The sequence below is a fragment of the Podarcis erhardii genome (genome assembly GCF_964252035.2).
Source record: "Podarcis erhardii genome assembly, chromosome: 12".
Taxonomy (NCBI): domain Eukaryota; kingdom Metazoa; phylum Chordata; class Lepidosauria; order Squamata; family Lacertidae; genus Podarcis; species Podarcis erhardii.
This window is the reverse complement of record NC_138513.1, coordinates 22,041,301-22,059,329: the sequence shown is the minus strand read 5'-3', so window position 1 is coordinate 22,059,329 and position 18,029 is coordinate 22,041,301. Positions and strand designations below refer to the sequence as shown.

At 39.7% G+C, this 18,029-nt stretch overlaps 1 protein-coding gene across 2 annotated transcripts; it reads right to left on the bottom strand.

Moving 5' to 3' along the window:
- Positions 1-1,353: 1,353 nt before the first annotated feature.
- Positions 1,354-18,023, bottom strand: DBF4 (DBF4-CDC7 kinase regulatory subunit). 2 transcript variants are annotated; one of them, XM_081834678.1, is made up of 13 exons: positions 17,881-18,023; positions 17,402-17,495; positions 14,832-15,007; positions 12,941-13,135; positions 10,543-10,593; positions 9,964-10,033; positions 9,802-9,878; positions 8,429-8,459; positions 8,165-8,207; positions 6,614-6,745; positions 5,412-5,523; positions 3,375-3,493; positions 1,354-2,429 (listed from the first exon to the last, which is right to left on the bottom strand). In XM_081834678.1, the coding sequence occupies exons 2-13, from the start codon at positions 17,445-17,447 to the stop codon at positions 1,403-1,405; spliced, it is 2,079 nt and encodes a 692-aa protein (XP_081690804.1). In that variant the 5' UTR covers positions 17,448-17,495; positions 17,881-18,023; the 3' UTR covers positions 1,354-1,402. The 2 variants fall into 2 exon arrangements, with proteins under 2 accessions (XP_081690804.1, XP_081690803.1); XM_081834677.1 differs by lacking the exon at positions 17,881-18,023 and adding an exon at positions 17,648-17,781.
- Between the last annotated feature and the right edge of the window lie 6 nt (positions 18,024-18,029).

The following is an 18,029-nucleotide window of genomic DNA, read 5'->3' as shown; positions in this document are numbered from 1 at the left end:
ACTGAGCAAAAGAATGTATGGACAACTGACTGTCTTATCTGAAAAACTAATGAAAGGAGTACATGCTTTGAACTATGCAAGTGATGTAGACAATTTTGAAATATGGTACCCTTTCACTCAGTAGGGCTTATTTCTGAGGGCTGCAGGTTGCCCAGGTAGGCAACCTAAAGCCCTCAGCCCAAGAGGGGGTTGGCAAAAAGAGAAGAGAGGATGCAGCACAAAGAAATAGAAATGGAAGAGGGTGGTCCCATCCCCTGTGATTTATTTAAAGCAGTTATACCCCACTCTTCAGCTGGAAAAGCTCCCATAGTGGCTTATAAGTCAGTAAAAATAACAGAACCCCTGCCTTCAGGCTTACAATCTAAGACTTGATGCAAAAGGAATGGGAAGGGGAATACAACTCTGACACCAATACAGTGGGACCTTGGTTTAAGAACAGCTTAGTTTATGAACAACTTGGATTAAGAACGCTGCAAACCTGGAAGCATGTGTTTTGGTTTGTGCACTTTGCCTTGGAATAAGAACATGTTTCGCTTCCTGTTGAGTGTGTTCCAATTGTAAATTGAGTCCCCTGCTGCTATGGGAACGCACGTCTTGGTTTAAGAACGGACTTCCGGAACGGATTAAGTTCATAAACCAAGGTACCACTGTATATTAAATTTGCAAGGCTCTTAGAATGACCGGCTTGGATACAAATGAGCTGCTCAGCTTTTAGGGTTTTTTTTAAAAGGTCTTGGTGGACCTTGAGAAACATCCATGGCCACTCATCCTTCCTGTAAGTAAATAACTGTAATGCAGCAACAACTTATTGACCTTACAGAATAGGGTCTCCTAGAATCTTCTTGTTACTTGCCACAGCATGTAGGCTCACTGAAGACCAGCTTACTGCTCTTACTCACAGGACCACAGAAAAGGGGGGCTTCTGTGAGGTTGAACAGGGGTCCAGCCCAGCTGGTGAAAACAGCAGCTAGTGGAGATGTCAGCTCCTTGGTATCTGCTGCCCCTTTGGTTCTGATTCGACCTTGCCCTACCCACCCCCAGTATGTGGCCCCTGACAAGATTAACCCAGAGGGAATGTGACCTTCAGTTAAAAAAAGATTGTCTACCCCTAATGCATAGAATTTCACTGTGGTCACAGTAAGAAAAGTATTTAGAATTTCTAAATAATAAAGACTGGCCAACACTTCCAAGTGTAAACTCCTTTAGAAAGGCAAGTATGTGTTACAGAGTCACCCACCCCATGCCTTTTTATATACATACACAGCTTGTAATAATATGAACATAAGGGTTTAATGCAAGAATCATCACTATATAGTTTATTATAGAAACCAAAAATTTTCCACAAATATCATCTTTCAGTTTCCACATTTATTCAAAACTCATCGTTTTAATTAAAGCAGCATTAAAATCCAATAAATGGTGACGAAGAGGCAGAGGTAGAAAACAAAGACCACAAAGCATCTGTATGCTGGTCTTCCCATGTGTCTTTCATTAAATTTGAATCTTTGTTCTCTTGTATGCTTGAGAAACCCCCAAAATCAGAATTTGCTTCGCTGGTCTGAAATAACTGCAACAGTGCTTGTGTTGATGAGCTTTGTACATTTTTTGTTTCTTCTGGAACAGGTAGTTCATCAGCCTGATGTAAACATAACTCCATTTTTTGTTTCTGATTTCCGTTTTTATTTCTTCCTATGGAATGCATGGCTTTTCTGCTGAGTTTTATTGGTGAGCTTTGTATATTAACGTCCGTCAACTCATTGGCCTCTTTGTTTGAGGGAGGACTAATCAATGGCTTTTCTGGCTCTAGAAGGACCGTGAGTTCTCTCGGAAAACAGCTGCTCTCCACCCGAAGGTCAATTGCCGAACGAGTGTCTACCTTCTTCAGACATTTTGCTGGCAGAAGAACTGTATGGTTCAATTTTCGTTTTGGCTTTGATATGTTTTGCCTTTCACTAAACTCAGAGCCTGGAATCCGAGCATGTAGTGAGTTTAAATTTGTTGATAATCCTTGTAAATTCTGTCTTGAAATAGGCTCATAGTGTTCGTAAATTTCAGGCAAGTTTTTCATGCATTGTTTACTTTCTTTCTGGGGCGGAAGATGTACTAAGTTGCTTGATAAAGCAATCTCTGATAAATTTGAAGCTTTGGGCATTTTACCACTTTCAGTATTGCCACTGACTTTTCTTGATGCTTCTGAAGAACAGATGGTGTGATAGGAATATACAGAACATGAAGATTCAGAGGTAGAATTTTTGTGTGCAGATTTAGGATAAATTTCCAGGTGTTGAGAACCTTCATTCAGTGCCTGTGTTGTAATGCTTTTCCTAGAATACCACCTCAGTGAACTGTCTTGCCTCTTCAACCGCTCTTTCAGCTCTTCTGTTTTTGTTCCAATGAGAGGAGCAAATTGTCCAACACTACACTTCCTCCTAAAATCAAGGAAGTCACACATTTCAAAATGTAAAAAGAATTTTCAAAGAAGACATGAAAATTACTTACTAGTAGTAAATCATAAATAACATGGGCCAGTTGTGAAATGGTTACATGAGGTTTACAATCTGGCACAAATTTGGGCACCCGAGGAAAGCAACCATTATGCCTATCAAAGTGACAAACTATTTGGTACACACACTCTTGGTGTGTAGAAGTCAAGATGCACCTGACTGCTAGAAAATTTCTCTCAGTGCATTCATTCTCACAGCACATATTTGTCAAGCATCTTATGCAAGAGACAAGGATTTAAAGATAGCTTTAAAAGTGCCAAGGATACAGCTAGATTCCTTGCAAGTAAGAGAGATGACCTGATGAGCTGTCAGCATAGTTTTTGGAAACTGCAGAAACAGGCTATATAGTATATAGCAATTCTTATACCTATTATTGTATCAGTAATCCAGATCTTCCACCAGTCCTGTATGTAGTACTGCCTAATTGTCAGAAAGCACGTCATCTGTAGATGAAAAATTCTGCTTATGGTTCTACCAAACCCTGTTCTTTATAGACAGAGCCTTCAAAAGAGATGAACACACATTCTTTTGTGGTGCCTGTAGAAGCTACTTTACACAATAGCATCAGAAAGGCTGTTTCACTCTTTGGGGCCAAAAGATAGTGGGTTAGCTGAAGTCAGTGTGAAAGCTTCACCAAATAAAGTCATTACTGTATTGCTGATCACTTCAAAACTGGATCTGTCAAAATGGTCAAGACCTATATTAATTTTCTAAATCAGCTCTGAAAGCGTAGTGACTTGTGAGGGAACCTCTGAAGTGGAACAATCATGGCAGGGGAGAGGGAGGTACACAAAATAACCAACATTTATTTTTGAAAAGTTAGCTGAAAATAAAAATTATTTGACTATAAGAACTTATAAAATTGTTTACCTTTTAATTTTTGGTGTACTCAACTCTACAAAGTTACAAGAAAACTTGGAAATAATGTCATCCACAACTTGATAGTGAGAACTTTGAGCAAAGTTCTGGTGTTGCTCACTTTCAACATGCTGAAATTAGGGGGGAAAATGTATCAACAGCATTCCTAAAGAAAATATTTATATATAAATGATTGATTTTTTTTACAAGAATGAAGTTTTAAAACCACCATAAAGACCCAGTTCAGATTATATCTTGACTTAATAAACCAATATATGTGTGAGCATCTTCCCTTGCATACAGAGAGCACTTTTGAGGCACAAGTAATCAAACCAAGAATACTCTAATTAACCATAGCTTTCCTTTTTATCTGAACCAGGAAACTATGGTTACCTGTTTTGGAATAAGCCAGGATAGTAAACTATGCAAAAGGCTTGGCTTATTAAGCATTTATTGGTTTATTATGACTGTTTAAATGCAACCACAATCTACAATTATCCTTTTCTGACACCTGATGACCCTACAAAATTGTTTTCAAGTTGTAAGAAACAGACTTCAAACATTAATAGAATATATAAAAGATAAATGTAACATGTAAGCTAAGCTTACATATTTTTATTTACTGTGATATGCCTGATTGCTTGTGCTCCATTACTAGGAAGTCCTTATCTACAGGCCATTCCAACCTCATTATGGAAGATACCAGTCCCTGTCTGCAGACCTTTCACTATCTGGATAAAAGTATGCTCCTCAAGAATACAGTGGTACCTCAGGTTAAGTACTTAATTAGTTCAGGAGGTCTGTTCTTAACCTGAAACTGTTCTTAACCTTTCGCTAATGGGGCCTCCTGCTGCTGCCATGCCACCAGAGCATGATTTCTGTTCTTATCCTGAAGCAAAGTTCTTAACCCAAGGTACTATTTCTGGGTTAGCGGAGTTTGTAACCTGACGCGTATGTAACCCGAGGTACCACTGTATAGGATGCTGGCTATTCTTGCTCTAATATATCCAACTGTACTACCCATCCACCAGTAGGGCATTGGCAGCCAAAGCTACTAAAAATGAAACAGCTTTCCTTGAAACCTCACTCTATAGCCAAATCACATATTGCCTAATTGCATATGCTGCTGTCTATGTCATAAATACCCACAAACAGAGAGACAAAAGCTACATCTTGGCTGTGAGTCCTGGAAGACCAGCTCTCTGCTTTGCCAGTCTTTTTCCACCTGGGACGGCAGGGCCCTGATTGACTCCAGCTACCAAAGCTGAGGCTGCTGAACAGACTCTTGGATTGGGATGTTGTTTAGATGTTTTTATTGGAGAGTTTTGTTGCTGTCATCAATATTAATTTTCTATTTTTAGACCTTTTTATTATGTATGTGGGATTTGCTGTTTGATTGTATACATTGTGATGTGTTTTATTTATGACTACTTTTGTTATGTTTGTGATTATGTAAATCCTTTCATGTTTTAAACTGCCTTGAGTATGGTTTTAAATATGGAAAAGCAGCATAAAAATAAAAAGATGATGGTACTAAGTTTAACTGATGCACCCTGGGGAGGGTCTAATCTTAATATAACCTGTCTAAAAATAATAATAATCTTCCCTTAGAAGAGAACAGCACTCACTGATTCCAAAACAATTATAAGAATATATAATATACACACGCACATCCCTGTTGAAGCTCCTATGCTTAATTTAGCAAGAGTAGCAATGATATTGACTAACCTACCCATGGGAGGTACAACTTATTTAAGATTACTTTACAGGAGATTTAATACCTGGTGATTTAGTCACTTCCAAAACGTAAGCTATGTCTCATACAATATTGAAGGAATTCACCTTCACCAAAAATGAGAAAGAACCTATGTCATTACAAGCTTTATATCAGCTCTTTAAACTATTTCTGTGAATGAGTCAAATACATAGGAATACTGTTCTAGAGAAAAAGGTTTCATAAAAAATATATCTCCTCAAATATCTGGAAGTAATTTAGGTATATCCATCACAAGTAAATAAGCCACAATTATTTAGTTAATATATGCTTACTATTTGAAGGTCATCATACTTCTTCAGACAACATTCACAGTACCCTTTTCTCTTTTTATGTTTTGCAGGAAGCTGAACTGGGCCCTTCCCTTTGTCATTATTTGCTGGATTTCTGTTCATGAAAAAGAAAAAAATTATCTTACTCATATATTCTATAAGAGAATAAGCAAGATCATCAAGAGCACAACTCAGGGATTCACAATAACTTTTTTTCATAGGAACTAGGACTTTCAATCCAACTATGATAGCACAATATTACTTGCAGCATTTTGATTCAAAGTAACCAGCTGCATAAATATGGCCCTAGAACGTCATGATTTAAAGATTTTAATGTACTGTTGAACTATATACCAACCCTGTGGAACTTAACAGAGAGACATGGATACTCAGTGGCTAAACATTTAGCGCTGGAAGGTCTCTCCCCTGACCCCGCATTATACAATGTCTGGAAGACATGACCCAGCTAGCTACTTATAAGAAAACACAACCTCCCAATCTTTCCATTCCTGTTGAGCCTCCATTGCAAAAGAGCACACATCCTCTTTCTGATTCTAGCTAAAGTGATTTTTCTCCTGCCCATATCTTCTTTTCTTCAGCTATGTTTCCCCTGCCCTTTGGCTCAAGCTCCTTCCCTCATCCACCTGTTCTCAGAGATTTCTGCATATTCTGCACCCTTTCTTCAGACACCATATTTTCTTTGGCCTCACTACCCCCTGGTTTGCTTCCTTTCTGCTCAGCTTCATGTCAAGCTTCCTGTCCTCCATACATGGGCTCTTCAGTCCCAAACAAAATTAACAGTATAGTTTTTCTCAGGGTAGTTTTTCTTTATTTATAAAATTTATAAACTTCTTTTCACCACTTTAGCATATCTGGATATTTGAGCAGAAAATAAGTATAAATGACTCATGCATCCACTCTTTCGCTGTGATAACCAGAGGCAGACTTATATAATCCAGACTAAACTAGCAGTGTCTAACTTCTAACATATAAACTGAGCTTTTAAAAATCCATTAAATCAAAGCAGCTTGTCTAATGGTGATGGGGGCTCACTAACTAACTAGTAGGCACGATAATGTGTGTGATTAGATTAACCGAATATAGGACATGCTTATAAACTGGTCTTGAATTCTGTGTAAAAATCCAAGCTTGCTTCCATCCTCTTTAGCCCTTTACCAAATTTTGGCACATCCCTCTTCAATTACCTTTGTTTATTCTCAATTTGCTTATGAGCAATTATATTCTTCTTTTCTGTTTCAAATGGACTGTAAGGTTTTGGATTAGAATAGTTGACAACTGGAAAGCTGGACAGTTGCAAGTAAAAGGGTCTGTAGCGTCTACATGAGAAAAAAATAAGTCAGGTTTACTGAACATACAAAAAAGCAATAAATATGTTAAAAACTTATTTTTCCGTAGTTCTTGCTTGTAGTGTGTTATCTGTGGTGTATGCCACTCTGCTATAGCAATGTTGACACTCTATTATTCTTTGCTATATAAACTCTGTACCTCCCTTTTATAGGGTTCAAGCCACATATACACTTGTTCTTTTACTCAGGTTTGTGCTTTGCAATGAATCACCTACTGTGCCCTCCATTCTCCACCTCCCTGTAGAAAAATAACCCAGTTTGATAAATACTTTGATTGAAAAATTGGCAATGTTTTGTTCTCCGTCTATATAAATAAATTTTGCACCACGGGTGGGGCACTTCCAGCCAGTGGCGCAGGAGGTTATTTCCCCTTGAATATGATGTCAGGTGTGAGGGAAGCAGAATTGCAGCTGTAAATGCACTCCCAATTGTGCACTGCCAAGGAAAAGCAGGCTTCAGTTCTCCAACTGGATTAGCTGCGAGAGAAAGTTCACTATGAGAAATGCATGGTGTCAGCCTCTGAGGAACTGACTGCCCAGGGCTTGCAAAGTGCTTCATGAAGGGGTTGTCAAGTGCCCAACAGTCAGCCCACTTGTCCATCATCTTGTATCATAATGATGCCAGGTGACTGGCAAGAAAGTTGTTCTGCCCACTTGTCAAAGTTGACCCATGGGAGTGTGGCCACATAAGGCCACCAAATTTGTGCTTCCTTAGCCATAATGCAGATTTTGGGTCAAACTACTAGAGAAGAAGAGACAAAACTGAAGTTTTTGAAGAGCTGGTTACATTACAAAGATCGAAGTACCAGTTTGTATGAAGGTGTACATACCTGGATTTTAAAACATCTAACATAAAAAAGGAGTAAGAAACAGTGCTTTTCAATAAAAAAACCAACTAATAAATCCAAGGTATTTTGCTACTGTGAATATTACAAGCTGCTGGAAGTGGAGGCTGTAGTCTAAATACATGCCATGCTACTGCAAACATGGTATTAAGGCTGCATTCCTATATACAGTTACCTGGGAGTAAATCCTATTGAACTCCTAAGATTGCACTATAAGAAACCAATTGATAGCCAGATATGGTATCTAGAGCAATTCCACCAATAAACTGTATGTCATAATCTACCTTCTTATGACCCCCCCCCCCACTACATACAGAACTCTGCAAATTTATTTCCCCTCACTGTTCTATCATCTCTGATAGATTACCTAGCACAAAAGGAATTGTCTTACTGAAATCCTTCCAGCATATTAGAGCTTTGCATTGTTTTCCTGCAGATTATATTGTCATTGTATCAAATGTTGTCATCAACCTCCAAGAAGAAAGCAGATGGTTTGGAGGACATGTGTTGAATGGAATATTAATTCATCTGAAAATAACACTTACCGTCTTCTGTCTTCAACCTTCAGAAAAGGATTTTTCAGTTTATCTGTTCAAAAGAATGTAGTAAAAAATTTTTTATTATTACCAGACTATACGAACATTCCTATTTCTAACACAAGTAACAAATAGCTTACGGAAAATTATACTATTCTATAAATTAATAACCTTGCCTAGAATAAATGATCAAGAGTTTTCTTTTTAAACAGTCAATATTTTTTATTTTTTGTAAAATAAATAACTAGTCTTATTCATGTCTTGAATACTTACTTTTTGTTTTCTGATCAACTGACTCTTTTTCCTGTTAAAAAGAAATTATTATTATAGTTTATTCATTTGATTTATTCAATTGTGCACGTTTTATAGTTGACTGTGTGATGTAGGAGACCAGAGCCGTGGACCAGCAACCAACCAGTCAATGGGAAGTATAGTTTTAAATTTTATTGGCAAAACTGATGAACTGTATTTTAAGACAAGTCACATCTTGTCTACTTTTATAGTTATGTATGTAGTTCTAAGAGATGTAAAAAGACACAAGCAGATCATAGAAAGGCCTACAGCTAGGGGGAATGTGTGCAACGAGGTTATTCTCTTCCCTGCATATTTTTTTCAAAAAGAAGCAAAAGAAAAAAGCAAGTCTCTCTTCTTCCTACCTGTAGCTAGCTATTCAGCAATTAAATGAACCCCTTAACAATACAGAAACAAGTTGGCTACTTTATATATAATACTATTTGCTTAACTAGCCCAGTAGTGTCTATCCTTATCAGCAGCAACTCTCCTAGGCTTTTCACATCACTTGCTACCCAATCATTTGAACACAGCAGCAGAAATATAGTTCTCTAATATTCAGTTCCTTGGGCATGCTAAATTTAGTTTGTTAATTTGTACTACTGAGTTGTAATTCCTTATTTTCAATTATTCCAATTTTTTTTTAAAAAAAGAAAGAACTCATCTAATATAATATTTAGATCACAATAAGTACTCTAGTGAAATTTTTAATTAATCAAATAGTTCAGATATTTTGCCTATTATTAAAAACATCTGATATATTCACATAGTATATAAAATTAACATGGCAAGCTTTAGTTTTGTTTAGAAAAGTCAAACGCGCATGTTAAATAGTATTCCAACAGATGGAAGAAATCAGTTGGCAATCCTATAATCTGTAAGTTCCACTGAACTCAGTGGGATTTACATCTGAATAGAAACGTACATAGGATTGCATTATGCATTTCCAGATCCCCACCCCCAATGTTGATCACTAATAGGCTAGCAAAGTTGGGGGAGGGAAAGCTGTCTCTCCAGGTTATAGCTACTACCAGACTCCTTCCTTTAGAAGGGCGACTAGGTTTTCTCCTCTTCTTCTGCCACAAAGGCCCATTCGTTGCTCTCATTTCAGGATAAGGTGCTCACCCTCCTCCTCTCTTGGACCATGATCATACCAAAACCAAGTGGACACCCAAATTTTTCTGGTATAATGCACAAATGAGTAAACCATTATGCTACTTAGCTGAGGAGAATAATTTGTCTATAGCCCATAAAGTATATATTTTTAAAGATATACCTTAAATATATAAGGCATTTGTTCTATGATATTCAACCTGTTATTATTTTTCTCTGGAATTAGGAAGATGTAGACTTACCGCACATTTGATTTCGGTGCTTGATTTCTTGATCAGAGAGATATCTTTTTTCTTCTGATCAATATACTTCTTAATATCTATTATCAAGAAGAAAAGATTATCAAAATTATTTGAAATTATCTTATTCTAAAACAATTGAAAATTCCCTGGAAAAATACTTACCATCAACATGAAGTATTTTCACTCCCCAACTCAAGGCATTGGACAAAATACTACCAGAGGGGATTAATTCCTGAAAGACACATATTTATAATACTTCCATTAACTAAAATATTTTATATTCATGTGTATGAATATGCCAGCATCACTTGGGAGTGTTGCATGCACATTTTCACACTGTCCAAACCAAAGACCCAATAAAGCTACATAAGCAAAATTAGCCAAAAGGGCTATTACAAAAGTTGTATCACTGACAAACCCATTTCACAACTTTTACAGTCAGAATGGTTTATTTTTTGAAAACATTTCAGAGAGTTGCAGGTAAGAAAACACATAGAAGCAGACAGTGCAGGGCAGCTGTGGATCTGACTTCCCAGCAGCAGTGGCTGCTGTTTAACCAGGACAGAGTGCTAGAGAAGTAAAGGCAATGCAGGCACACCAGCTATGCCAATCCAACACTCCTGCTATTGCGTTGAAGCAACCCTGACCTCACCACTGCCCTGCCTTGGTAAGCAACAGCAATGAGGCTACCAGGAATCCGACTCCTGCCAGAATGGAGTCACCTTATTGAATGATACATACCTGTTCTTTTATTGCTTTTTCAACTAAAGATTTTCCTCTACTCATGCGTACCTATTTATAAGAAAGAAAGAAAGTACAGAACATTTGTGTTCATCACTAGTAGTCTTGCATAATGAAATGTTTAAGGCATAACTCTGCAAGGATTCTAAATATTTGTAAAACCCGCTCACACACCGGTTAGAGCATGGTGTTAATAATGCCAAGGCCACAGATGTGATTCCAATACAGGCCACTTGCATATTCCTGCATTGCAGGGTGTTGGACTAGATGATCCTCAAAGGTCCCTTCATACTCTACAATTGTTTCTAAAAAATGTGATACAGTGGTACCCCTAGTTGCGGACACGATCCGTTCCAGGGTGCCGTTTGCACCCAAAAAAGTCTGCAACAAGAGCGGTGCCTCTGCGCAAGCACGGAGCGCGATAGAGTGCTTCTGCACACATGCGCAGAACGCTTCTGCGCATGCAGCAAAACCCAGAAGTATACACTTCCAGGTTTGCCACGATCGCAAGCCGAAAAGACGCGACATGAACCTAACGCAACACCAGGTATGACTGTACTGTTACTGATGTGATTGCACTTTTATGTTGCATATTTATTGCATTTATATATTGTCTTCATATATCTTATGAGAAAGAGGATTATAAATATTTCATGAAAATTGCATGAAAGGGGTGCTATAGTACTGAATTTTCAGAACTGGTAGGGGATTTAAACCTTTCAACTTCACAATTCTATGACATAAGTGGCTACATCACATACTCCTGTGTTTGTGGATTTTTTGGTCTATCCATCTAAACCTAGGTCGAGCCATTAATATAACATTCTTAAGTAATGAATATTAAAAGGTTCAGCACAAATATGCCCACTACTGCTGATCTGTATATTTCTTTCTGCAGTTTATTTGGGTAATGAGCTGTTTGAAAAGACAGTGTAATTTTTACTAATGTAAAAATTTTGGATAAAATTTCTGAAACATTCCTATTTATATTAATTTACCGTATTTTTCGCTCTATAACACGCACCTGACCATAACACGCACATCGTTTTTAGAGGAGGAAAACAAGGGGAAAAACATTCTGAATGAAACAGTGGATGTATCATTTTTGGGCTTCATGCTGTGGCCACAGACATGTGCTCTGATGGTGAATTTGGGGTGACCCAATGCAAAGATCCTGAGAATCCCTGTGGATCCATGCTTTGTAACCACGTTATTGCACCATTGCAGCCCCAGGCAACAGTGGGTGCGTGATTTTTTTGGTGCAGGCTGTAGCCATGGACATGCTATGTGATCTGATGGTGAATTTGGGGTGACCCAATGCAAAGATCCTGAGAATCCCTGTGGATCCATGCTTTGTAACCACATTTTTGCACCAGTGCAGCCCCAGGCAACAGTGGGTGCGTGATTTTGGGGGGGCAGGCTGTAGCCATGGACATGCTATGTGATCTGATGGTGAATTTGGGGTGACCCAATGCAAAGATCCTGAGGATCCATGTGGATCTATGCTTTGTAACCACATTTTAAGTGGGGAGCGAAGGAAAAACAAAGAAGGGACATGAGAGGGGTGTGCAGAGAAGCAGCTGGCTAAGAATGCAGGAGAGGGATTTAACGGGAGGGAGGAAAGAAAGGCAAAAGTTTCCCCCCACCCAAGCCAGCCATCTCTCTGTCTCTCTCTCTCTCTCTCTCTCTCTCTCCCTCCCTCCCTCCCTCCCTCCCTCCCCCTCTCTTTCTCCCTACCCCTCCCCCCTCCCTCCCTCCCTCCCCCTACCCCCCCTCTCTCCCTTCCCCCCTCTCTCTCCCTCTCCCCCAGCAGCACAGAGAGGAATTCCCCTCTGCTTGCCTGGAAGGGAGGGGCTTTCCCTGCTCTTTGTTCCGTTTCAGCAAACACAGCAACGAAACAGAGGAGGGTGGGCAGTAAGACCCTGAGGCAGAATGCAGGAAAGCAGCCACTTCCTCTTTTCAGGTTTCGCTTCTCCGTGCAGCGCCGCGATTTGTTTTTTGCCTGATTTTTTGGCTCCAGAGACCACACATTCGCTCTATAACACGCACAGACATTTCCCCTTCCTTTTTAGGAGAAAAAATCTGCGTGTTATAGAGGGAAAAATACGGTATATTATATTATATTATTAAACAAACTTAAGTAAAGCAACAGACTTCATGGCTGCGTATTTCAAAAACTACATCTTGACTTAACACAAAGTAGAACAGGTTAATGGTACCATAATCTATATCATTTTCACCAAGCCATTCTTTGCTTGACGCAACATTAGCCACAAACCACAAACCCCGGCTAGTTTTGCAAGAAGAGAGATTAAATTATAAAGAATGAGCTCTACGTGACTTGCAGCATAACTTTAAAAAATATATCTGCAGGGAAGGAGACAGGAATGGGACTTACTGTGTCCACTAGCTTGAATGAACTTCCTTCATGCCTGTCTCTTCTGCTGCTTGGATGAGGCGAACTGTTTCCACCATTATATACGGAGTCTGGGCTCGGGACTGGAGATATTTGTCCAAGAGTTTGAGCAAATTTTGCTTCCTTTTTATTAGAGATCAAATAGCTAATATCTTTGCTCAGGAATCCTTCCACTCTCTATACATAAATAAAAAAGTATTCTTTCAGAACTTAGTATAAACCTTACAAAACAATGAAGCACTTCATACCAGTTTAACATACAATGCCCCCTTCACACAAAGCTGAGTGCTTTCCCCAGAGCACAATCCACACTGCTGTAAGTTGTGTCTGAAATGACACAGCCAAAAGGATGGTGCATGATCACAATAGGTTTTTACCTGAAAAAGGCCAGTCCACTAATTCATATGATTAAGCACATGAAAGTTAATAGAATTTTATCAACTAGAACTGGGTTTCGATTCAGGAGTGTTTCACAGAGATAAATAAATCAGCCACTTGCAAGCTCTCTTGGCTTACTATGAGAAGGGGGAACTAATGGTACCCAGCACTGTATCCAATGTACCAAACTGGCCCCAGAATTTCATTAAAACTATTATTCTGAAAGAGACTCCAGGGATTCATACAAGCAACATCAACAGGTAACTATGATTTATCTGACAGGGAACTGTGAAGATAATAATAATAGCTACAATAAATTATTATTATTATTATTATTCAGTGCAATTCATGTACATGGTGTTTTACAAACAATAGGTATAACAGGTTCCTGTTGCAAGAGGATTCTGATCTAAAACAGACACCGGAAATGATAGAGGAAGGGGGTGAAATGGAGGCACTAGCAGGTAAGGGAAGTGTATGTGATTATTTTTATTATCAGTACTTTAGCTTAATTACAATATGGTATAGGGCCTGGGGTAGAGAGTTTGTTTTAAAAGCTTCCTGGAAAATACAGGTTTTGAAACACCAAAAGGAAATAAGAGAGGTAGAGATATATATGGGTATAAGGGACCACAAGGGGAAAGGGCAGAGCCACTGCAGGGAGGAAAAAACATTATAGATTATAGAACTAGTTGAACAAAGAACACGAGGATAATGTGTTGGGAAATACAAAGTTAAGGAGGAGCAAGGCCACAAAGATTTGAAAAATGAGGAGAAGGTTATACAGGGCGTGAGGACAGCAAGTAAAGGATTAAAGTGGAGGATGAACTGCTCAAAGCGATGAAAGGTGCAGATTTTGGTAGTAGAGCACTATATTGATGTTATAATATGAAGGCAAGGCATCAGAGGACCAGAGAAGTTTGCAGTAATTCAGGTGAGATATGAGCAGGGCACAAACAAAGGTGAAGGAGCAGAACAGGAGAGTTGTATTTCTAACAACAGACTGAATTTGAGGTGGAAAGGAGGAAAGAACAATCAAAGGGAAAAGGCTTCATGCCTAATCTTCAGGGTGAATGGTGAAACTATGGATAATAAGTATGAACAAAGAAATAAAGGTCTTGGGAGGAAAGTAGAGAAGTTTGGTCTGACTCAACTTAATATGATATTGAAGCAAAAATGAGCCAGGATTATAAAGCACTTTGTAAATTAAGGACTTTAGAAATTATGAACATCATAACAGTCTGTTATGCAACCAACAACAGTTATGACTACTCCTTTATACATTGATTGTTCCCAATTCACACACATTTTATGTGTAATCTTCATTTATATTATTACATAGTTGGTGAGACTACACACATACATTTAAGAGGCAATTACTAATTATTAGAGCTGGAAGCTTGGGAAGCTTCTGGGCATATAGACTGATTTTGAAGGCTCCCCTATTACAAGAGGACCTAATTTTTCAGATTAAAAAAAACAGAAACAGACTTACCCCTCCCAATTCTTTAAGATCTTTTGCTATTTTCTCAGAGAGGACATTGGATGGAATATCAAGGTAAAACACCTTCCCAGTAAGTGGTTTGCATTTTAGTTTATCTGATTTTGTGGAATCTTTCTTCACATTTTTCAGGGGAGGTTTGTTTCTTTCTGTTCTTCCTTGCATATCACCTATAATAAAAAGAAAAGAAAATTTGATAACCTAAGGGTTTTTTTAAGGAGTTTTAGAAGGGTTTGTGGGCAAATCATCCTGGGTAAGTAAAGCCATATTTCTAATAAATAAATAAAAGTATATTTGAACTTGTCAAGACTATACAATCCCTCTCCTCGTCACACAAGGTCAGATAAACAGCACAGTCCCCTCCTTCTTCATAATATTATTTATAGGATTGCAAAATGAGAAGCTATGGGGAGAGGCCAGCCATGGATCTGCTGTACCCTAAGCTTATCCATTCTTCAGAGAAAGGCTCAATTTGGGTTTCTCAGCTATGCCAGCCTGGAGCTATTACAGCAAAAAAAAAAAAAAAAAAAAAGGAAAAAAAGACAGAAACCCCATCACCACCTTGTACCCTGACCAGCCTGAGCCGACAGAGCTTCAGATGCAGAAGTCAATCTGCTGCTACTGGCATCTGGCTCGAGTACATGTACATACTGCGTTCAAATATATGTGATACTATCTGGTCCACGAGGAGCTACTCTTAAACAAGATATTCGTGTTTGAGAGAGCACCTGAACAAGCCGTACATCCTTCACAAGTGAATGTTGCACAATGATCTCAACTGCAAGTGAACCTTCTAATTTTATATGTCTACTTATGCATGGAGTAGATGGGGTTTGTCCATCTGGGAGATGGAAAACTCTGATCCTAAACCTCCATTGCCTTCTGGCATATATTTGGGAGGAGAAAAGCCTAAGGAGTAAACCAAACAAAAATCCACAAGACAGTTGGATGGCACCTTGTACGCCAACTTCTGGCAACTGCTGCAGCCCAGTTAGTGCCAAACATATTGCTCTGCTTTTCCTTGGACAAGGAATGAGGTCATGAGAGGGGTCTTGTTATTCTGGGCAGCCCAGGAGCTCCATACAAACTACTCAGGCTTTCGCCCCTGGGAGATCACTTTGGTGCTGCTAAAGCAGTAGTTTGACTTAATCCCAAGAAGCGCACTCCATTGTTTCTCGAGACAGATGGATGTCAACAACTTATGAACATATCTTACCGATTTCAGAGAAAGACGTTTCTAAGTAAATTTACTAGGATTGCAGCCCTAAGCCAAGAACACATCCCACTGAAATAAATAAGATTTGGATTCAAGTGGATGTGTTTCATATCAGAGTTAAAATATAGGACAACACTCTTACAAACACACATGTAGTCAGTTTTACTTTCACTTACAGATCCCAAACCTTCAAAAGTTTTGAATAAGTTCCTCATTAGAGCATTAAAAAAACACAACTGGCTACAGGATGAGTTTTTATACCCCAGCTGTACAGTACAAGGAACAAAAAGTCCAATCTCTATGACAGGCAAACTAGCTGCTTACCTTTTTGAACAATAAGCATAATGTTTAGCATAATTCTCAAACAGCCCACAACAGTTTGCAGTGCAAAGCAGTTACACACACATTTGGAGTAAGTGAAACACAAGTTAAGTAACACCAAACCTAACGCATTAAGATACTGTAGTACACCACCCCAATCTGGTTTATTTACACATATATACAACCTGAGCCAACAATGGAAGGGTTCACAGTATTAACACTCCAGAAAGTTCTTGCTTCTTCCAAAGCCACAACACTTGGATTCAAGCAGAAATCAGGCATGGTTCAGTCTCAGGCTTCCCAGCCTATCCAACTACTTGCTCACCTAACTCAATTCACAACTCTGGCCTTTGTCTTTCTAGCTACCAGCCAATTGAGGGAAGGGGAACCACCCATTTGTCCTCTGGCACAGAGCCATTTCCTTTGTTACCTTAACTACCAATACTTAGTCTTAGGCCGTTATCTCACCAGGAAGCCAGCCTGGCTATTCAAGGATTTGCATCAGTGCTGGACCCAGAAATTAGAAGGGGGCCCATGCATAATTTAAGCCCCCCACTCCCCGCCAAATAATAAATATACAAAAGGTATCTAGATCTCATCAACCTCCTCCTCCTCTAAGAAAATTTTGCCTCTCTGGATTTCCAAAGAAAATGGGAGCAGATTTGAACTGAGATTCTGCCAAACAGCTTTGTCATCTTTTTTTATTTTCTTTTGCGTTGCATGGGGTGGGGGTTGGCAGGGAGAAGAAACAACACTTTTTTTGTCTGAACCTCCTTTCTGGAATGAATCCGTGAAGGGGCTGAAGCTTTTTAGAAGACATCCCTGTTTCAGAAGGCAGCCTTGTTTAGGGAAGTTTTTAATGTTTCCTGTTTTATCGTGTTTTTAATATTTTGCTGGGAGCCACCCAGTGGCTGGGGTATAAATAATAAACTAATAATAATAATAATAATAATAATAATAATAATAATAATAATAATAATAAAGAAGCACGGTCCTTAGCGGACTAAAGGAAAGTCCTGGCACTTACAGGGGAGCTGTCCTTTGCTGCTGCTCTTCAAACCACTTGGTTTCATTTTCCTGGGAAGTCACATCTTACCCTCCTCGCCTCTAACGGTTACGACCTGCGAGGCAAAAAGAGCAGCGCACACAAATTAAAACCACATTTTAAAAAGGAACAACCCAAAAAGCTCTTTAAAGGTGGTGGGCGGAGACCCCAAAACTTACCGCCTCCCCGCCCCCCGTAGTCCCAACCGCCTCCCCCCCAAAACCTCACCCTGGTTTTCCCCCTCGTGTGGCCTTTTCCCCTCCCCGCCTGGGGGGCAGCGCCCGGTGTCCAGCGCCCGCTTCCCCTGCGCCCCCTTTCCGTGCCGCCACCGCCTCCCCCTCCCCCGCCGAGGGACGGTTGGCGTTTGAAATGTGCGTTCCCGCCGCGCGAGCCGACTTCCCCCCCCCCTCACCCGCCGCCTCGCGCCCGACTTGCCGCCGCCGCCGCCGCCTCCTGCTCACCCCAACGTGGCGGGGCCCATGGCGCCGGGGACGGGAGCCGCTCAGTGTTTCCGCGAGTCGGCCATCGCGCTAGCTGTGGCTCGCAGTTTCCCGCCTCTGCCCAGCAGGGCCTACCAGCAGCTCCCCAGGCCGGCCTCGGCTCTCTCGTT